This window comes from Seriola dumerili, unplaced genomic scaffold (assembly GCF_002260705.1).
Source record: "Seriola dumerili isolate Sdu_G_001 unplaced genomic scaffold, Sdu_1.0 BDQW01000052.1, whole genome shotgun sequence".
In the NCBI taxonomy this organism is placed as follows: Eukaryota; Metazoa; Chordata; class Actinopteri; order Carangiformes; family Carangidae; genus Seriola; species Seriola dumerili.
In genome coordinates, this window is record NW_019174307.1 from 2,624,890 (window position 1) to 2,645,764 (window position 20,875).

The 20,875-nt window shown below is 40.8% G+C and overlaps 1 protein-coding gene across 6 annotated transcripts in view; it reads right to left on the bottom strand.

Annotated features, from left to right (window-relative positions):
- The window catches only part of LOC111218793 (poly(rC)-binding protein 3), a 74,326-nt gene that overhangs the window by 8,015 nt on the left and 45,436 nt on the right, over positions 1 to 20,875 (bottom strand). For all 6 annotated transcript variants that reach the window (XR_002664990.1, XM_022741270.1, XM_022741268.1 and 3 more), the window contains 8 exons: positions 11,643 to 11,804; positions 8,380 to 8,403; positions 8,247 to 8,279; positions 7,931 to 8,047; positions 7,100 to 7,231; positions 4,487 to 4,615; positions 2,831 to 2,905; positions 213 to 254 (listed from right to left, as the gene is read on the bottom strand). Coding sequence is in view for 5 of the 6 variants with exons in the window: in XM_022741270.1 (XP_022596991.1) it covers positions 213 to 254; positions 2,831 to 2,905; positions 4,487 to 4,615; positions 7,100 to 7,231; positions 7,931 to 8,047; positions 8,247 to 8,279; positions 8,380 to 8,403; positions 11,643 to 11,717 (627 nt within the window). In the remaining variant the exon portion in view is untranslated. The remainder of the gene's footprint in view (positions 1 to 212; positions 255 to 2,830; positions 2,906 to 4,486; positions 4,616 to 7,099; positions 7,232 to 7,930; positions 8,048 to 8,246; positions 8,280 to 8,379; positions 8,404 to 11,642; positions 11,805 to 20,875) is intronic.

Below are 20,875 nucleotides of genomic sequence, written 5' to 3' on the forward strand. Positions count from 1 at the left end.
GTTTTGTTATCAACCAGATCGGTGCAAGAGGTCGTTCCAGTGGTTGAGCTGCAGTTCAGCCTTAAAGTATAAAGACAGTGATTTTGGAAGTCCTGATTTATGACTTGCCTCTTAATAACTTCAGCTGCTGTCTGCTACCATTTTTGATTATATAAATACTTAAGATACAGATATAATTATTTGATTAAATTAAGAAGAAACTAGGAACTCACATCTGGGTGTGGTATGGCGTACTGTCCCTGAATTGTGTAGGCCTGGAAAGATGAAAAAATATGAGAAATAGCAAATTTCAGCATCTTATATCTATTAAAAGGGGAAAATAACATCACATGAAGAACAAATCAACTTGTACAATCTAAGTCTGTAGAAACCTTATTCACAGTTTAGCTCAAACAACTATAAAAAACATGCTGATTGCAAATTTATTGTAAACAGTAAATTAAATTACAGTGAATGATCTTTACTTAATCACACTTATTATTACCATATTTAAAGCAGGAACATAAACAGCATGTGATATGTAAGTGAACATCAAGTGCTGTCAGACCTTGTACATCCAAGAAATCAGTGTTTGATTACTGTATATAAGAAATCAATGCACAAATGATCATAAAAGTTCCATGACTGGCAAGCAAGATCCGTGTACACTCACTGAGCACTTCAGCAGGAACACCGACATGTATTTATCCCATCAGCCAATCATGTGGCAGTAGTGTAATTCATAAAGCCATGCAGATACAGGTCAGATAATGTTCACATCAAACATCAGAATGAGGAAAAAATGGGATTTCAGTGGCTTTGATTGTTGGTTTCTGACAGGCTGGTTTGAGTTTTTCTGAAAAATGGCGATCTCCTTGGATTTTCTCTCACAACAGTCTCCAGAGTTTTTAGAGTGAAGCCACAAACATCCAGTGAGTGACAGCTCTGTGGGCAGAAACAACCTTTTGATGAGAGGTCAGAGGAGAATGAGCAGAATGGTTCAAACTGAGAGAAAGGCTCAATTACTTGGATAACCACTCTTTACAACTGTATCTCAGAACGAACAATATGTCAAACTTTTGGTTGGATGAACGACAACAGCGGTAGACCATGTCAGATTCCAAGAACACCAAGAATCTGAGGCTGCAGTGGACACAGGCTCACCAAAACTTGACAGCTGAAGACTGGAAAAACGTAGCTGGATTTCGGCTGAGGCAGCAGATGATAGGGTGAGAATTTGGCATCAACAACATGAACCAAATCGACCCAACCTGTCTTGTGTCAACAGTCCAGGCAGCTGCTGGTGGTGTAATGGTGTGGGGAATTTAAGTTTTCTTGGCACACATTGGGCCCTTAATACCAATCAATAACCATTTCAGTATCACAGCCTATCTGAGCATTGTTGTTGACCATTAGCTTCCCTTTATAGCCACAGCTTACCATCTTATAATGGCTACCTCCAGCAGGATAATGCACCATCACAACCACAAAGTAAAAGTCGTCTAAAACTGATTTCATGAACGTGACAATGAGTTGAGTGAACTTCAGTGACCTCCCCAGTCACCAGATATGAATCACACCTTTAGAATCAAATCTGCAGAAATGATGTGATGCAGTCATGACAAGATGGAGGAGAATCTGAGGCTAAAGAGAGGCCCTACCCAGTATTAATATGGTGTTCCTAATAAAGTGCTCGGTGAGTGTATGTACTACATTATATCAGTGCACAGGAATCAAAATGTAGTGGCAGTGGAGGCACCTTTCAGCCTTGTCATGATTCCTCATCTTTGGTTCTTAGGTTTCATCTTCAGTTCATTAATTCAAGTCTATAAACCAATCACCATCATTTAAAATCTCAGTACAAATTATAAATCTGTATAAATTGAAGTTAAACAATATATTTTGTGTACATGCATCACATTCAAATACCAAATGACTGGAGTGAACACAATAACGGGAGCATCTGCACAGTGTGATGCAATCCAAAGTGACAGCATCAAAAACCACAGCTTCAAAAATAACCACACTGTTCACTGTCTCAACAAAACTGAACAATATAAGCTTTGCAGAGGTAGTATTTATACAGGAGTTTTGTACGAATTGTGTTACACCCTCTCTGGGTTTATTTATTCTTCTAAATTTTCCAAAACTGGCTTGTGCTTTTAATGCCGTACAAAGGCTCAGTTGTTCCTTACCACTAAATGTTCCACTAGATGTTCCACTCCAACATCTGCTGGATATGATTTTAAGACAAAAGACAAGCTCCCAATTTCAAATCATTACAAGTAATGGGTTGTGATTCTAATATTAATCTATTATATTGCAAAATTTTAAAATACATTCAAAAGCTTTTAGCCCAGATCGCAACTAAATTATCTACATTAGCTGGACGGACATTATCGTGTGCCCTGCATTCTTGCTGAGGCTAATGTCATTGTTGCTGAATCAAACATCAGGATGCTTACAGGTACAGCTCCCTGACTCCCTCACTTTGCTGTGTGCGCACCAACAGCGACTGCTAGTAGGAGACAGGGACACACATCAAACCGACCCCGGACAACCTCCCTGAGATTTTCTGTGGCAGTATAATAATGTTACACTTTTCCTGCCCTTGCTACTGAGAGTGGACAGCTGCTTGTCAGAAAAATGTAAAATTTTAGAGTTTGAGCCGAGAATTAATGCTGTAATTTTTCCAATGAGGGCAGCCTCATTGGTAAAATTGTTGCGGTGGTATGCAAGAGTGCAAGAAAGTAAAGAGGCTTGCAGTAACAGGCAGTGGCTGATGCTGCAGTAAAAGTGTCAGGCTGGCTGTAGGCACAAACTAATGAGCTAAAGCTAGCTCAGCTCTTACCTGGCCACCAGAAAAAATAACTGGGGTGGAGGCCGGCTTTGGGCGATAAGGGATGGTGGCACCTTTTGGTGGAGACTAGGAGAAAGAGAAGAGAGAGAAGACGCAGAGTCAATCTGAGGCAGACTGTGGTCCTACTGTATTTGAAAAAGACAAATACTCATTTAACAGCACTGCTCTCATGTCTGTACGCCAAACATGTTAGCTTAGCTTAGCATAAAGACTAGAGAAGGGGAAACAGCAAGCCTGACTCTTAGAGGTAACTGAGAGTTAGATGAAAAGAGAAATCAATGCCACTCTCAGATCTGTTCATGAAATATGAAGCTACAGCCAGCAGCCAATTTGCTTAGCTTTGTAATAAAGACTGGAAAGAGGGGCTATCAGCTAGCCCAGCTCTGACTGAAGGTAACAAAATGTGCTAGAAGACTCTCATATCATGTCTATTTCTCTGCTGTTCCCAGCATTATGTAAAACCACAGCATTTCATAAAAAAAAGAGATATACTGTGCTGACGAGTGAAGTTTAGAGATGCTGGTAGGTGGTTTTTGTTGCCTCCTGACGGAGCCATGCTAGTTGTTACCCCCATTTTCCAGCCTTTATGCTAAGCAAAGCTAACTGGCTGCTGAGTGTAGCTTCATATTTCATAAAGAGATATTTAAACAGAGAGTGCAGTTGATCATCATCTAATTCTCTGCAAGAAAGCGAATGAGCATATTTCTCAAAATGTCAAACTATCTCTTTAAAATATGAAAATATAAATATAATATATAAAAATACATAATAATTTCAAAATATAAAATACAAAAGAATAGAACAATAAGACCTTGCATGAGTGAAACATGATAATATATATAGTATCCTAAGCTTTTCTTTCTAAGATGGCAGGCAGGTGGTTTCAGTGAGGAAGCTGAGGAGTTCCAGTTTGCAAGCTTACCATAACGATACAGAGTTATTGATTCATGCTGTGCTGCAGAAACAAGGCTGTTCAAGACAGTGCAGAGGGCTTAATCAGATTTCCTCTGTAGCTGCTGTGCTGTAGTGGGAGGAGTATCCATTTATGTGTGGTGTGTGCTTCAAATACAAGACACAGCTATGGTGTTCTTAATGTAGCACAAACAAGCCCGGGCTTTCCTGGCAGGAAATTGTAGGAGCCTCTTGGATGAGAGGTGAAACGCCCTCAAGTATCTACAATCAAGTCTACTTGCCCTCGATTCAAGTTTTCTTGGATGAACTGGATAACTGAGATCTTCACAGATGTCTTCCTGACAGTTCTGTTGCAGAGCTATATGCAAAAATGTTTCCAAATGGTATTTACATGATACTCAGCAGCAAAATGGAAAGTACACAGCAGAGCACATATTTCCCTTTTAGGGCATCTAGTACACAAGCAGATTGCTTGTCAAGTTGACATTTATGGACATCAATTGCCAGGTGTTTTTGACCTGGACATAGACTGACATTTTTTTTCTTTTTCTGAAGCAAATATAAAACATTTAGTTCCTGTGAAAATGTGTTACTTAAGGTGCATGACTGCATGAGTTTCTAGCAAGAAATGCAGCACAACCCAGAGGTTTTCCTAAGGTGTGTAACAGAACTTAATTCTTAAATCTCATTAGCATTAAAATTCAAACAGCTTTGCTAAAACTTGTCATACTCTACCTCCAGCATTACCACGCAGATCTGTTTGACACACTGGATGATGGCTTCTGGGGTCCCGGAGATTGTCACTGCACGTTCTGTGGAGTTGGGCAGCATGTCCCCCGCCACCTGAACTTGGGCCCCTGTGGACTGGAGTAGACGAGAGAATTTTAAAGAGACTTGACGATGTCGAAAGGATTCAATTTGAACTCATACAAGGCTGTGCAGTGCTCTAAAGGGTCCTACAGGCGCTCACTTCCACCGGGAAGCACACTGAAATTGAAAAGTACTCATTCTGCCAATCATTATTGATCAACCCATACTTCATAGTGCAGACTGTATAAAAGACTCTGTCCCTGTATCAACACTTTCTAAGCATCTGAAAAAGCACCACGATTGATAAGCTGCTTGTGATGGACCATCTGGGAGGGCAACATGCTGACTTCAGGAGCAGAGTAACAGGCCTCTGCTTTTAGCTCCAAATATTCTGCTTTTCCAGACTTCATCCTGAAGGCAGGAATGACGCACTCTCCTCTTTCAGCAGTGGAGCTTTTCAACAGATTATGTTCAATGTTAGTTGGTCAATCCATCACTCCAATATCCCAACAATTATTTGATTTTTTTTCCATTAAACATCCGTAGCTCCCAGATGAATCATACTGACTTTGATGAGTCTGGACAGCTATTGGATGGATTGCCATGAAATTCGGTGCACACGTCCCAGACGATTTGAGTTTTCATGAACCTCTGACCACACCCAATATCACAGTGTGAGCTATTGTACTCGTGACCACACATAACTGTGATGTAGCTTTGTACTGTGCTGGTAGCCTATACATCGCTGCTGCACTGAGTGTGGAAGAAGCATGTTGTCAGCACTTGTTGGCAGCGCAAATAGGATTATTAGACTGAGAGCAGTTACTTTTTTAAATCAACCATCAGACCATGTTAGCATGCTGACAGTAGAAGTTAAAAAGTAAAGCAAAAATCACAGCTGTGCTTAAGTACAGCCTCACAGAGCCACTAGCATGGCCTGAGACTCTTAAGCCCCATTTGGACAGGATTAACAGCACAGGGGGAGGTGGGGTATGAAAAATTCAGTGGGCTCTTCGGTAATTTAACAAATTGTTCAGGATAGCATTTTAACCATTGGTGAATTACTGGATGTGGTGTGTAACAGGTATGGACATTCACCAGGACAAAGCTGAAAGAGGCATGGGAGCCACAGAGGGAGAGACGTGAGGGAGCAGATGTGTGAGGTAAATTTGAGTCAAAAATCCTGCTCCTTCTGAGAGTCATCACTCAGTCAAATCTTCACACACAGACATGAGACAGTTATTAATATCATTCAGTGTGATAAACACTTCCCGAGGACATCATTATCTCCGATGTTCGTCCCAAATAAACGTACATAAATGTGCTTAGAAATCACAGAAAAAAAGGTGGCTCTGAACTCGCCTCAGAATCATCAGGTTCTTAAGTTTTCTTCTTTATGAAAGTAATTCAGTGATAGTTGCTTGGACATCAATGGGCACATTGCAAACAAGAGTTGCTAACAGTTAATTCAGGATACTTTTAATGGAGCCCATTTCTGAAACTGTAAGCAAATATATGCAAAAAAAAAATGTGGCTCATAGTAGAATACCAGTGCCTCCCTGTAGCTGACATTACAACGGCACATTTATGGGGGCTTGCTCTGCTGATAGCTTTAATTTATACTACCATCATATTGGTTCTGAAATAGGCCTGTGTATTAGATGTTTCCATCTATCGGAGTAGCAGAAACAATTCTGACTTTTTCCACCTTCACACAAAAGTAAAAGTTAACACTGAGCTGATAAAAAAAAAAAAAAAATGGACCAGCGGCTCTTCACAGAGAAAAACCTCAGAGATCCACTTTAAAATATAAGAATGTTGCTCCAGGCTGGATTTAAATTACCGGAGGACTAGTGGGTTCACCAAAAAAAACAATAGGAAATGGCGACTATAATTATTACTGGGGTGGCGTTGAAACATGACCCACATGTATCCTCTGTATGGGATGAAAACCGTTGACCAGCAGCATGTCATGTTAAAATCACCCCACCTCCCCTAGAGAAATAAATGCAGTCTGAATGGGGCTTCAGTCTTGATTATAGACTGTAGATGTTGCCACCCGTCTGTGTAGCCTGTTGATTCCCATGTGTGTTTTGTGTGTGCTCCTTAAGCCTCCCATAGCTGGAGCACATATCTGACTTTGCACCCTCAAGCTTTTAGATCCCGTTCCAGGACAACACCTGTGTGACACAGAACAAAGGTTAGGTTACGCACTGTAGTCGCACTCCTACTGGAGCCCTCCAACCACGTCACCCTGCCACCTCTCAAGTCACAGCTTATGACAGACATATAAATATCTTTTAGTGAGTGCGGCCAGTTAGTCCGTCCTGATTGGCTGAAAAAGCAAATAAGAATGTCAAAGTGTCTTCACCCGGAGTTGAATGGTCAAAGAGAACATAGTAGTGTCACCAAAACCATTTGGCTGCACTACATGTTCTGTTTGTCTTTCATAAAGAAACAAGGTTAAACTGGAAAAAGTCAGACTCTTACATCTGTATAGTAATTGATAAGTTATCCATGAAAAAGTCCATATCATACCTCTCTCATTTCTTTTATTTTGGAGCCTCCTTTTCCTATGAGGGAGCCACACTGGCTGGCTGGCACTACAAGCCTTAAGGTGACGGGGGGCTTGCTGGTCGCTGGGCTGTTGCTCATGGAATTTATTATGTCCTGAAAAAATGAGAACATGTAATGTTTATTTTGCAAGGGTAATATTTTCTCAACGTGCCTGAGGAGAGCAGCAAGGTTTCCCTGTAAATAACGAGGTCAAGTCGAGCACATTTTACACCGGTCACAGCGGACACAGCAGTGGGTCTCATCTTACAAGTCCCGGTCCCAGTGGATGAGTGACTCAATTAGATGAGTGACATCAAAGACGTCAGATCAGAGGGAGAGATAGCTGAAAAGAAGATGATTTAAATTCAGCTATTATAACCAAGCGATACCGATAACTGTCACAAAGACGTACTGTGAGTCTTATGCATGTCTGTGCCCTATGAGAAAAATCTCACAAAGAAATTTTCATTTACGACAACAACTAGATATGAAATGGAAATATTATACAAGCTAAGTTGCGGTCTGTTAATACACAGGCAGATCCCGGTGTCAGTTGTTTCAAACTGAGACTTATAGCTTGCAGAATAACTGTTGGAAATGAAATGACAGTTAACACTGATCTAAGACGACACAAATAAACCCTGGAGTCTGGAGTCTTCGTCTGCGCAGACAGAGTGCAAACAAAGGTCTGGAAATCCTATTGGACTTCATCAGTGCATGTGTCTCATGAGCTAAAAATGTCAGCCTGTTAAAGTTCACCATACTGTGCATATTTTACATGATACAGACAAAATGCTGCCACTAATCATCTACCTCCTCAAATTTGTAGGCAATCATGGCGAAAGCCTTGAAGATGGTGTCTGTTGGTCCGGTGATGGTGACGATCCTTTCCGGACAGTTGCCTTCGGAAATATTGATTCGTGCTCCACTCTGGAGAAACAACACACATGGAGTCAATATATATATAGGTGATGAGAGACCTTAATCCTGGAATACATCTGGACCAAATCTGAGTCTGTGTCATGAGTTTGTCATTAATTTCAAGATATTTTGTATTGCTTATTTACTTTTTTATCATTTCTTTGTGGTATCTAATAAATTAAAGATGCCTCTAAATACTGAAACTCACCTCTTCTCGCATCTTTTTTACTGTCTCCCCTTTCTGGAAAAAAAAAAAGCAAATCAGTAATCCAAAAATAACCCAAGCATGGTGTGAGTATGAGTATGGACATAAACATGTGTGAGCGAATAAACAGACATACCTTTCCAATTATACTTCCGACCTCCTGCAATAAAGCACGAAAAAGAGAAAACAATCACCTTAAAGAATCTCCTGCATAAATGTACAGTATTAAAACTGCTCACTGTTGTTTTTCCTGGATAAGGTGTAGAACAGTACAGGGACATCCAGAGGACGCTGAGCTACATGTCGGTGTCGAGGGCCACGCTTTTCATATGCATGTAATTACTCTTCATGAGCTTGGCGTGGCACAGTGCAGAGGGAGCAGAGGGGCAGCGCTGGCTGCCAGCGGCAACAGTCCCTGACGTCTCCTCTGTTACTGTGAGGGTCACATCCATTGTGATGTCGAAGCTGCAGGCCAGTTGTTGTTCAGAGCCAGCTTTTTCCCCTAACCATCCATTTATATCTATCAAGCACTACAGTATGTAAAGCCTCACAGTACAGATGCCTGGTTGTTACCCTCAAATATTCTTTGTTCAAGGTCCTTAAACAACGAGGCATCACTGGCGTCTAAAACTTTGCTTCAGCGAATCCAATCAGATGCACTTTTTACTGCTGAAGTTATTTTTGAACACACAACCAAAACCTGGGAAAACACAGGAAAACTTAAGGAGGACTCCTGTTTCACAAACAGCTACAACCAAACTGATATTTAGCCACCATCTGCATCAAAAGTCCATACACTCTTCATCAGTGAGATTCCATTCTTTTACTTTTTAATATTTTGTATGTCCACTTTTTGATGACAGATTCGATCCTCCCGGACATGGATGACTGCAGTCTTACACAACTCTGGAGAGATGTTCTGTCTTTCCTCACAGATGATTCTTTTCAGCTGCTCTTTGCTGGAGTTTGTTTCTCCCCCTTCTGCTTTAAAATACTTCAGAGCTTTTCTTCTATTCAGAGGACAGACTTTGGTCAGATCAAAGTTTTCACTTCTTTCTTCTTTAGAAATGCTTCTGTGAGTTTTGCAGTGTGTTTGGGATCATTGTCGTCCAGCATCTTCCTCTCCTGCCAAGCATCGTGAGACTGGGAGTCTTCCTTTCATTCAGTATTTGTGGACCATCTATAAATGTCATCTCTTCTACACCGTTTGCACTCGTGCAGCCCCGTATCAGCACATTCCCGCTTCCGTGTGTCACTGTCGGCACTATGCAGTCACTGTGGTGATCCTGTCCAAGTCCACGCCGAACACGCTGTATTTGGTTTCATCTGACCAAAGAATGTGCTGCCAAAATTCATCAGGCCTCTTTTCAAACATGCAAAGTTTAATCTTGCAGTTTGTCAGTGAGCAATGGTTTTTCTTTTTGGATGTTGTCCCTGCAGATTGACGTCATGCGGTGTCCTTCACACTCGGGCTAAATTAGAAGCAGTCTGCTCTTCAAAGCACAGTTGTGTAAATAGTGAAGTGTACGTGGCATCATTTGTTATTGGTAGTATGGCTCTTCCTGTACCCCCTAACCACTGCTGCAACTCTCTTTCAACTCATGTTCAGTAGCCCACTGATCCTCTTGTTCCCCCTCCCATCTTGATGAAGTCTCACAGTCTGATTTCTGTCTTGTTCTGGCAGTTCCTCACCATGTGGAGCTATGTTGCATTAGACACAACCCAGGCTGAGCCACAGGGGCAATCACTGCTGTTGCATTGAGGTTTTAATTATGCATAAGATCAAATACCCTACATTTAAATTTAAAAAACAATACAATTATTGTAAGATGGTACAGTTTACAGTAATTGTAAATAACTATAAACTACATTTTTGTAATATTTCACATGGGTGTACTCAGTGTGGATGTATACTGTATGTCCTGTGCTAACCAGTTCTGCCTAGATAAAAGGGGAAGTTAGAAACACTTGTCACACGACCGAGTCCACCACAAAATCTTTCAGATGTCCTGGACATCAAAACAGAAGTGTGGAGGAGTGGAAGCGGCAGGCAGGCGCTTTGGGCGAGTCTGGTAGAAACATGTCTGGGGAGCAGTCTACAGCCCATTTGAATGAGCGGGGGTGAAGTGCGAAGGGATGGTGCTGGCAGGGTACCTGCGCCCACACCATGCTCACCCAATATCCGCTCAGTTTCTGCTGTGGAGGACAGATGTGGGTCACGCTGCCATAGTCCCCCCCCCCCCACCTGGATCAAGCATGAATGATCTCACACAAGCAGGCCAACACACACACACACACACACACACACACACATACACACACACACATACACACACTAACTCTGACAACCTCTTAAAGAGTAGGGGTTGAGATGAGATGAGATGAGAGAGCACTACACATAAGTGCCTGAAAAAAAAGCATGGGCAAGATGTTGGTGCCCACTTAAAGGTTATAGACTACACCCTGAGAAATATGAAAAAACACTGAGCAGAGTCGAAAGCAGAGGAACACTGCAGAGGAAGCCCGTCACTCCTTAAGTCTTGAGTTTTTACTTGTAAGGGCTCCAAATAACCTTTCAGTAAAGTGAAGGACTTTACTGAATGGACATAAGGAAGCTAAATACAAGTGCTGCAACTTAATGAAGAGCAGAGAGCGCCAATGTGCCACCTCTGTAAAATTGCAATCATACAGTCTTAGCCAGTTTCACTGTGGACTGTGAAAGGATTGGTGAAAGGTTTTTTTTTTTCTTTTCTTTTTCTCATATTGAGGCTTGTAACTGTGATAAACCAATGATAGGAACTTTTATGTTGTCACCAGCCGGATCACGCCGTATACTTGTTTTCTATCTCAGCCTGATGGCGCGCTAAAAGATGACATCCAAGGCAAAAAACTGGACAATCAAAGTGGACAGCTGGTCAGCAACAGGAAGAATTAAAAGGAAAGAGAGTGAAGAGACAGATGGTGAATTGAACAGTGATCCCCCGCTGTCAAACTAAATAGAAAAATTGAGCTTCCTACATGTTTTCCCTGCTTTCAGTTCAATCCTAAATGTTTGATCATTATCATTAGAATGAAAAATGTTTGAGGAGGCATTATTTGGCCTCCGTATTGTTATGAGGTCGGATGTGGGCTGCCAACATTTTTGAGATTTTTAGGTGGGCCGCGGGTTGGAAAAGGTTGGGAACCACTGATGTAAATGTTGAAGAGACTGAAAAGCTCTACTGGAAGCAGTAGAGCCAGCTCCTTCATCCTAAACACCAAAGGTGCCATTTTTTATTCCCAGCAAGTCCAACCGATTGTTTAAAAGATCATTAACAAATTAAAGGCCCCTGAAAATGAAGATAAATTCCCCATATGTTAGTTCTCACACAGCCAGTATAAGACTCTGTGCCTGCCTACTTTTCCATGCATGAGGAGGCGGATGGTGAGGGTGACATTGAGGCCACCCTCTGACTGGACTTTGGTGGGCTCCATGCTGGGGGGGAGGGGGTAAGACCGGTCCTGGAATGGGATGTCCTCAGAAGGAGAAGGAGAAAGGTGGTATTCCAGCCAGCCAGTCACCTGCCAAACGCAACATCATACAAAAACACATTAACACTATTATTCATATGTGTATATTTACATATTTCAACAGGCTAAACATACTGGATGATGCAAACTTCTGAAGAACGCAGGTTGCCTCATCTATATTCAAGCCGTGAGACTCACAAAATGGTTAGTTTCTAATTTTACCACGTTACTTGAACGCCACATGAGGCCTTCAAGGATTTTAAGTGCTGGCTCTTTAATTAATGCATACGGTAACTGTTCATTAGCTCTTGACAGCATGTATTTTCCATGTCTTTGCACATATAATGAAACAAAAGCTTCTCTAAATGCTTATATTCCAAAAGAACATTGTAGTCACTTGTATTTCAGGAGCCTTACAGGTCATAACATCTCCTGCTGCTGCTGATACTCTAGCCAAAGAATTTGGACTAAAAATAAAATAGTGGCGTGTCTGCAAAGTTGACACAGCAAGGCATCACTTTTATGAGGTCCCCACACAATGTTTGCCCCATGAATGATACATGACCGTGCAGAGGAAAACCTGGTGATAAGCAAGTGTAATTAGATTCACTTCCACCAGCTATTTTTTTTTTTTAAATCTATTTGTTAAAATTGAAAAAGAAAACATAAAAATCAAAAACAAACATTTGTTTTATTTCTTATTAAAGACCACATCACAACAAGATGATCATGTGGATTGCAAGTCAAAATACTGACCACTGCAGGAAGACAACTATGCAAATCATTTGTCAGAAATGACTGTAGCAGAGACTAAACTAAATGATGTTAATGAATGCATCGACTAAACTCCTGGACACGAATCTGCCTTTGCAATAATGTTCACGTAAAGGTGCATCATGATGACTTGCAGAACACTTAGTGGCAAAGTCCTCGACAGTAAAAGGCTCTTTTCCATGAGTCAGACACTAAAGTTTTCCTGCAGTGCCTTCATTACAGTCTGTCAGATTACTTTGCCTCCCTTTGCCTTTGCTACCAAGGCAAAGGCAAACAGGACAGTCAGTCTGGCTGTGCCAAAAAAGTGAAAGTTACTTTTTGTTCAGAATAAGTTATAAGAAATGACCCAGTGTTTTTTTTTTTTTTCAGAATCAGAATCAGTTATATTGCCAAGTAGGTTTTTACATAAGAGGAATTTGCTTTGGTGTTTCGGTGCATTAAACATAGAAGAAGAAAAAAATATAAAGAGAGATAAAGCAAAGCGAGTACAGCAGGTCAGATAGTGTAAATATAAATGAAAGAAAATGAACAATAAAATATTCACAATAAAAATGTGGAAAAGGGGGAATGTGCAATATTTCACAGTGTGAAAAACTGGAATGTGTGTAGTCCCAGAAAGAAGTCAGGTGTGTGTGTGTGTGTGTGTGTGTGTGTGTGTGTGTGTGGGGGGGGGTCTCTGCTGATGAACCTGTGGCTATTGTCATTTCACCAAAATGTTAATTTCAAGTCATCAACAGATCTGCTCCCTGCTGCCCTCAGCCACCCTGTAGACTCTCTGCTGTTCATTACCTGCACAAGTTTATCATTCAGTTTTCAAGTCATCTCAAATGGCCTCAGGTGTTCTCTCCAATCACTTCCTCTATAGACTAAAGCTGGGCTGTTCTGGTGGTTTCAGTTGCTTGGACAAACTAATTCAAATTTTCACTCAGACACAACCTGAGGCTATTGTTGTTTTGTGCCCATGCAAGGAAAAAAGAAATAAAACCCTGACCTCCTCTGTACCTTAAAATACAGGCTGCAGTCCATGTCATTAGAAACAAAAATATTATCCAATTAGAAAGAAAAATATTAGATTTATCATATTGGTGAGACAGTGCCCAACAAACACTCAACAGATTTGAATTTTGATCAGCAACTGAATACCAAATTTTGAAATTTAATCACTGCTGAATATTTAGTGTTGACATTTAAATGCCTCTGGATTTATTCCTCAAATATTTGACTTTGAAAAGCAACTTTCTGAATTCACGAGTTCTGAATTTCACTTAGTGAAATGTTAATTTCAACATTCTGCATTTTGAAAAACTTTCCCACATGTATTTATTAAAGGTTCTCAAAGTCAGATAGAGAATTAAAGGTGCACTATGCATTCCTGCATGGTTTCAGCGCGATTTTATTTTTGTCTAAAATCATAGGCATCTCCCCTTAATCCTCTAGCTGCCTGCCCCCTCAATACACTGTGGCAGTGAGCAGAGTTGATAGAGTAGCGTGAGTATCTGAGAGTAGATAGCTGGATGGCGCCCTGAACTAGGTCTAACGACTCAACGATATATTTTGGGAAATGGCCGAGGCACGGACACGACCAAAGAAAAGACGTTGGGATGAATATATGGCGAGGAGGAGAGAAATGGAGAAGGAATGAACGAAGACCTGCATTTATATTGGGGAATCAATTCAAAGGTGGCGAGAACTCCGCCGGCAGAAGGGCTTCCAGTCCGATGCAAACATGGGGGGGGGGCGAGCTTGCTCTGTTTTGTTCGGTATTTACTTCGAATGTCAACAGAAGTGACGTCATGCAGGAATGCATAGTGCACCTTTAATGTGCCTGATATTCAAAAGCTATGTCCTTGCTCTATTTCAATCACACACAGTTCAGTCGTAACTAGAATCACCGCCTCACGGTTGTACGCCTCCACCAACCAGGCAAGTTACAGGAAATATGGTCACTATGTCTCCTTCCTGAGCTACAGCATTGAATAATAGCCAGAAGTGTTTTTGCAGAACATTATGATGTCACAGTAAAGTTTACCATTGACTATTTGGATATAAAATGTCATCACTTCATTTTATCCTTATAGACATTTGTGTCAAATTGTGTCATAATTAATGCATTAATTTGCCAGCTATGGCCAGAAATGTGATTTGTGAGGTCACAGTGACCTTGAGCTTTGACCTTTGCCCACCAAAATCTAATCAGTTCATAACTGAGATATCTTGTTCATGAGAATGGGATGGACAGACAACCCAAAAACATTAAAAGTCAAATTCAGATGCAAAAATTCCGATCTGAACATCCAGGACAGCAAGGAGCAGCGATGAAGCCTGAATTACTTGAGTCCCCTTCTCCAGTATTCTTTCCATCCGGAGCTTTATGAATTAATTATCTGTACAGTTATAACAATATGGATGCATCTGCCAAAGTGTACAGTAAGATGCATTGTGAATGTGTCTCTCTGCTACCCACACAAACTAAACATGGTGGACAGGGACCATATTTTCACTGTGTGTGACTTGTGATTGTTTGCAGATCATGTAGAGAGTCTGCTTGTTGGCTTTTTTTCAGTTTTTGAAGAATGTGTAGCTGGTTTTTAAAAAGTAATTAGAAAAAGAACGCTGCAGGCTGTTTTTGATTATCACTGTCACAGTTGGATCTTAAAGCCACCTGGTTTCTGACATCAACACTTCCAGGTCATTGTTACATTACATCATTTAAATAAGGTCTGGTGGATCATTTGCTATCTGCTTTAGCCTTGGAAACGCATGACGATCAAGAAGGAAGAAGCAGCTGCGCCACTGCTTTAGCAGTAAATGTATTAGAGTCTCCATCTGACTCCAGAGAATAGTGATGGTCTGTATTCAGCTGCTCTAATGACCTCCTGCAGTGCCTTCATGTGCGCTTTGAGTATTCGTGCAACTCTCTTAGCACTGAGTATGTCTTTTTCTGATTCTGACTCCTATACAAATGTCAGTCAGGCATGGAAGAGTTTTGAAAAAAATTCTAATATATACATATATATACAGGATATCTATTCAAATATTCAAATTGTTCAAATATATTTGCACAATTTGCACAACTGGTATTTGTCAGGAGGAAAAGACAAAGAAAAAACGGTTCCCTACCTGCTCCTGATTTCACAAATAATTCAAATTAGTTTGGATACTGCGCGGTGATAGATGTGGTGTCAACACAAATTACTCACAAACAAATCAAACAATGTGGTGCGTGTACTTTGAGGCTTAGTGCTTTTTGCACCTCTTGCTGATGTTATTTTCACGAACCAGCTCATGAAAACCTAGAGAGCAGTGAAAAAAACTTTTTTGTGGTGACAAAACAACAAAAACAAAACAACAAAAACCTATCTGTATAAATGTGTCTGACTTGCTCCGGGGTCTAATGATGGTAGTGTGTTTGGTTAAAAGTGGCAGACAGCAGGATGTGTTGCGAACCAAAGGTGCTAACAAGCTCATGTGTCAAATAACGTTGCTGACTCTGTCCACCCATGGCTCTGCACTGATCACTTCAGTAAACTTCTGAAGAGAAAAGCTGAGTAACTGCGCATTTACATTTTTGTATACAGCAGCGTCTGTTGTCCGTTTGCTGTGGAGTTTGCTGTTTGCTTTGGAGTGTTGCTGTTTTGTTTGCCTCCCTTGTGTTGGGAATGGGTTCTATGGGATATGTATTAAAAGTTGAAAATCAATGAAAATAAAACATTTTTTGTGTGACAACCTTATCCTATAAAAACTCCCGTTCTCAAAGGTATAATTCTGCTCAGTTTCATCTGTGGATTCAGGCTGTCTCAGTGTCTCCTGTCTCTTCATGTGATCCCAGACTGACTCTATGATGTTGAGATCAGGGCTCTGTGGGGGCCAGACCATCTGTTGCAGAACTCTTTGTTCTTCTTGCCATTGAAAGTAGTTATTCAAGACTTTGGTTGTGTGTGGGGTTGTTGTCATGCTGGAGAATGACTGGTCAGATGCATCACTGATAGTGCTGCGTGATGGGTAAAAATCTAAACTGCTGAGAACTATCTGCCTAAAGCTTTTGCACAGTACTGTAGTTCAACATTTTAAGAGAGCGGTATGCCGTAACTTCCTGGATTCTCCACTGGTTGCCCGCCAGCCTCACGGTGACGAGAAGATGCAAGGTCCCGCACCCATCCAAAGACACAGTCAGGCACATATTCCCCTGATAAACTACAACTAGGCATTTTTACACTTCAGTTTTTGTGCTAATTAACCAAACAAGATATAACATAGTTCGTTTTAGAGGTGCTGGTAGGTGTCTATTGTTTCCTTTGGACAAAGCCAGAATTGCTGTTTCCTCCTGCTTCTAGTCTTCATGCTAAGCTAACTGTCAGCGGGCTGCCTTAATATTGAATGTACAGATATAAGTGGTATCAATCGTCTCGCCTGACTCCCAGCAAGAAAGCAAATAAGCATATTTCATAAAATGTAGACACGACTAAGAGCTGACGCGGAGAAACTGGAGGAAGGAATGGAAAATGTATATTTCCCTGAAACGTCCTTCTTTTGTTTAAGCTTGTTTATTAAATTATTTTATGTATTTATTTTCATTGGGGTTTTTTTTTAACACAGTGGAACTGAAAAGACATCACTCTGTAAAAGGAATTAACAATGGAGACTGTGTGTAATGATTCCAAATAAAGGAAAAAATAAAAAATAAAAAACAAACAAACAAAAAACCAAAAGCGACAAAATGTAAATGGGTATTTATAGTTAGTGAGTAAACACTGACGTATGTGGAAAACAAACAACAACAAACAAACAAAAATAAAAAAACAAGCACACATCATTTCAAAACTGTCCTTTTGGTTGTTATGTAGTGCTCCAACAGTACTGGTGGATGAGGCTCTGGCATTCCACATGTGATTAATTTGTTTCTTCTAAACATAATTTGCAGCCATTGCTTCAGTAAAAACATCTACGATTCGAAGAAGAAATTATGACTAAATCTCTGGCATTATCCCGGTCAGTCAGGCAAAGCGGGTGCTTTGTCTTCGACAGCTGATGGACAACTGACAGTTTCAACTAAGGCTCATCAGGGTGACACAGATTTTCTAACCTATTTAATGTGGTGCTGCTCTGCTTATTTTTAACCAAAGATTTTAGCAGTGATGAGTCAGGGAACATGTACAACCAGTGAATCATTGGATTAGGAATATTTTAAGGGTGGAGGTGATGGAAGACAGTCAAATTATTTGTTTGGAAAAGATCATTAATGTCATGATATAAGTCAATATACTTGGCACAATCAGTTTCTTCCCCTTTGTTCTACTTGTGTTATATTTAAACCATGTGCACACACACACACACACACACACACACACACACACACACACATATGTATGTTTAACTGATAAGTGTCTTTGCTGATACTTCAGAGGGAGTACTGAATGTTCAATTCATCACTCCCGGTGTCCATTCATGGCGTTTCCAAGGACAACCAGGGCTTTAGGGATGCAATTATCCTTTGACATACATTGAAGGTACAGCCGCAGCAGCATAAACCTTGATGTCAGGCAGGAATAGGAGTAAAGTAAACCCCAAATGACAAAAGCCGCACAATTAAAGCAGCCTACATGTTGTTTAAATGAATCAGCTGCATAAATTTTAATGTACTCAAATAAATTTGAACACTGCATGCTGATGGCATGCATGTTCTATCGACATTAACTCAATGGATTGTTTTCGTTGCACAGTTTAAAATAATAAAATAGGAATTGACACAAGAACAAATGCAACAACGTTATAAAACATGCACCATCAAACACACAATAGACTGTACTGGCTCCATATCTGTTTCTAAAGGTTTTCCGGTGAATTTGCCGTCTGTCAAATCATCCCCTTCGCACTCTGTTTAATGCTGCACGTTACTACACATATCCATAGCATTACCGTTGTTAGTCACTAATATACTGTTACTGAATTGAGTTTAAATCTATGGATTCAACAGTCAGGCAGCAGACATCTAGACGAAAGTCCTCATCTTATCCATGCAACTTTGATCATATCGGTCTCTCTACTGGTGAAACAGTGAGACTTTTTTTATGTAACACTCTCTTACTTTTCCACTTTATTAGATAGTATTCAAAGTATCCCTGACCTCATGAAGCCTACACAAATGAACAGTTATGACGGTGGTAAATCTCTTGGCTTTGCTGCCTCCTGATCAGCAGAGCGTGCTGAGCTTCTAAATATAGCAGAGGGCCAATTAAGTGCATTTTCTTGCCAAGAACATCTTTGAGATGATAACTTTGAACAAGAGCAGTCATCCTTTTGTTTGGGTTAAACATCACCTGCTAGCTACTGTGGCCTATTAGCACCTTGCCTCTGTGGGAGAGCACTTTCTAAGATTTCTAAATGGTCTCCAAGCCTCTAACAGCCCTGATGGATTTTTAGAAAATGAGTCGTTGGAAGAGCAGAAAGGGAAGGGTTGAATATATCCGCAGACACACGTGCTGAGGGGCCTTTTGTTACAGCAGTACTGTCTGCAAGCAGCCACCGCTATCCTGCCAGACCCTCCCATTTGCCCCAAAAGCGTGCTGTAGACCTGTCATCTCTAATCAGTCGGCCTGGTTGAGATCTCAGTCTAAAGCTGACGGCCCCTTGCATTGTTCCTCTGCCACCTAGCATTAGCTTGGAGGGCTAACATAGTTTATTCTTGTGTGTGTGTGTGTGTGTGTGTGTGCTAATAATGTTAGCTGACAGTTTCCTTTTTTCTCTTCTCTGACCAAAAGAAAATACAATGGGAAGACGATGCTTGTTTTCTACACGCTGTCGATAATCGTTAGCGGTTACAAACTCATTAGATCACGATATGGACGAAGCTAATGGTAAAGTGTGTTCTCTATTTCCTTATCAATACAGACGCTTCAGTTTTGCAGCTGCATTATGAAGTTAAATGCACAATCGTTCAAAGTAAATTTACAGCACACACTCACACATTAAAACTCAACACACACATCTGCCTGTAGAACACAATTTTAAGCAGGTAATTATTATTTCATGTTAACTGAGTGCAATTCATGGTAGCAAAACAGAGAGAACAATCAGTAACATGCAATCTAGATGCAGATGGACAATAAACAGCGGGTCAACAACAAAGCTGTGATTACTGTTATTAATCATGAAACCATACTTCTATAATAACTATGTCAGACATAACATCTCATCCAATCAGGGCGATTCACCGGAAAACTTTAAATTTCTTGTCTGATCTGATTATTTCTCCCCGTAAAGATGTCACACTGCATGTACGTACAAATAATCAGCAAGCAGAAGGAACCTGGAATAAGATCTTCACCGCCCGAAAACCCCTTTACCACAGAATTAAAAACTCATTTTTTTTGACAACATCCATGATTATTTAGAAAGTCTTTACCTTTGACGGCTCCAAACAGTCGACCGCTTCAGCTCTTTACAAAAGATTAGCAAAATGAAATTGAAATATTATATCCCCATATCACTAAGACAAGATTCAAGGCTGGCAGGCCATTGGCCAAGACATGGAGTCATGTGGGCCGATGCATCACAACTCGTGACGTCACATTTGGCGTGTAACCTGAAAATACTCCCCGGTTTGGACGGTCCAGCCGTTTCATCATGCTTTGACCATTGCATGGGAAAGTGTTCTCCTCTACATGGGCAGAAGACACGATGGGTGCCCTAGATTAGGATGCCCCTCGGGGTCCTAGGAGGGGGGGTGGGGGGGTGGGGGGGTGCTTTTATATTCTGAGTGACACGTCAGTGAAGCCATCCAGCATGCTAGCTCAACACTACTGTCTGCTTGCTGCTAAAATCGGCTTCTGTACTGCCCCCTCTGATTTGACGTACTGCGCCTTTCAGTGTTCATATGATGAACAAACATCACCGTGGACCTTAAAGTTGCCCTTAAACAAATTCACCCACCCCTGCTTTGGTCTTCATTTACACACAGCAAACCCCAGCATCACTCCACAGTGCTTTGGTTCACTGTGGAGCTCAATACAGTAACTCATAGACTGAATTATGTTATTGCTAAACAGTGCTCATGCTGCCTCAGTCAGGTCATATTGCTACATACAAATGACCATACAGTGGTGATTTTATGCCACTGTGTAGCTACAAGCAAACAGAATGAGCACTAATCAACTCTGAAATTGAATGATTCCATTTTTTACCCAGACAGTCCCTGGTGTTTTTTTTTTTTGTTTTTTTTGATTGATCGATAACACATTTATAATTACTTTCCAGGTCAATAACGACACTTGCAAACCTTAGTCTTATCTTATCGTGCTGCTTTTATGTTTGTTTTATTCATTTCACCCCGTTCTGATAGCGCCGGCTCC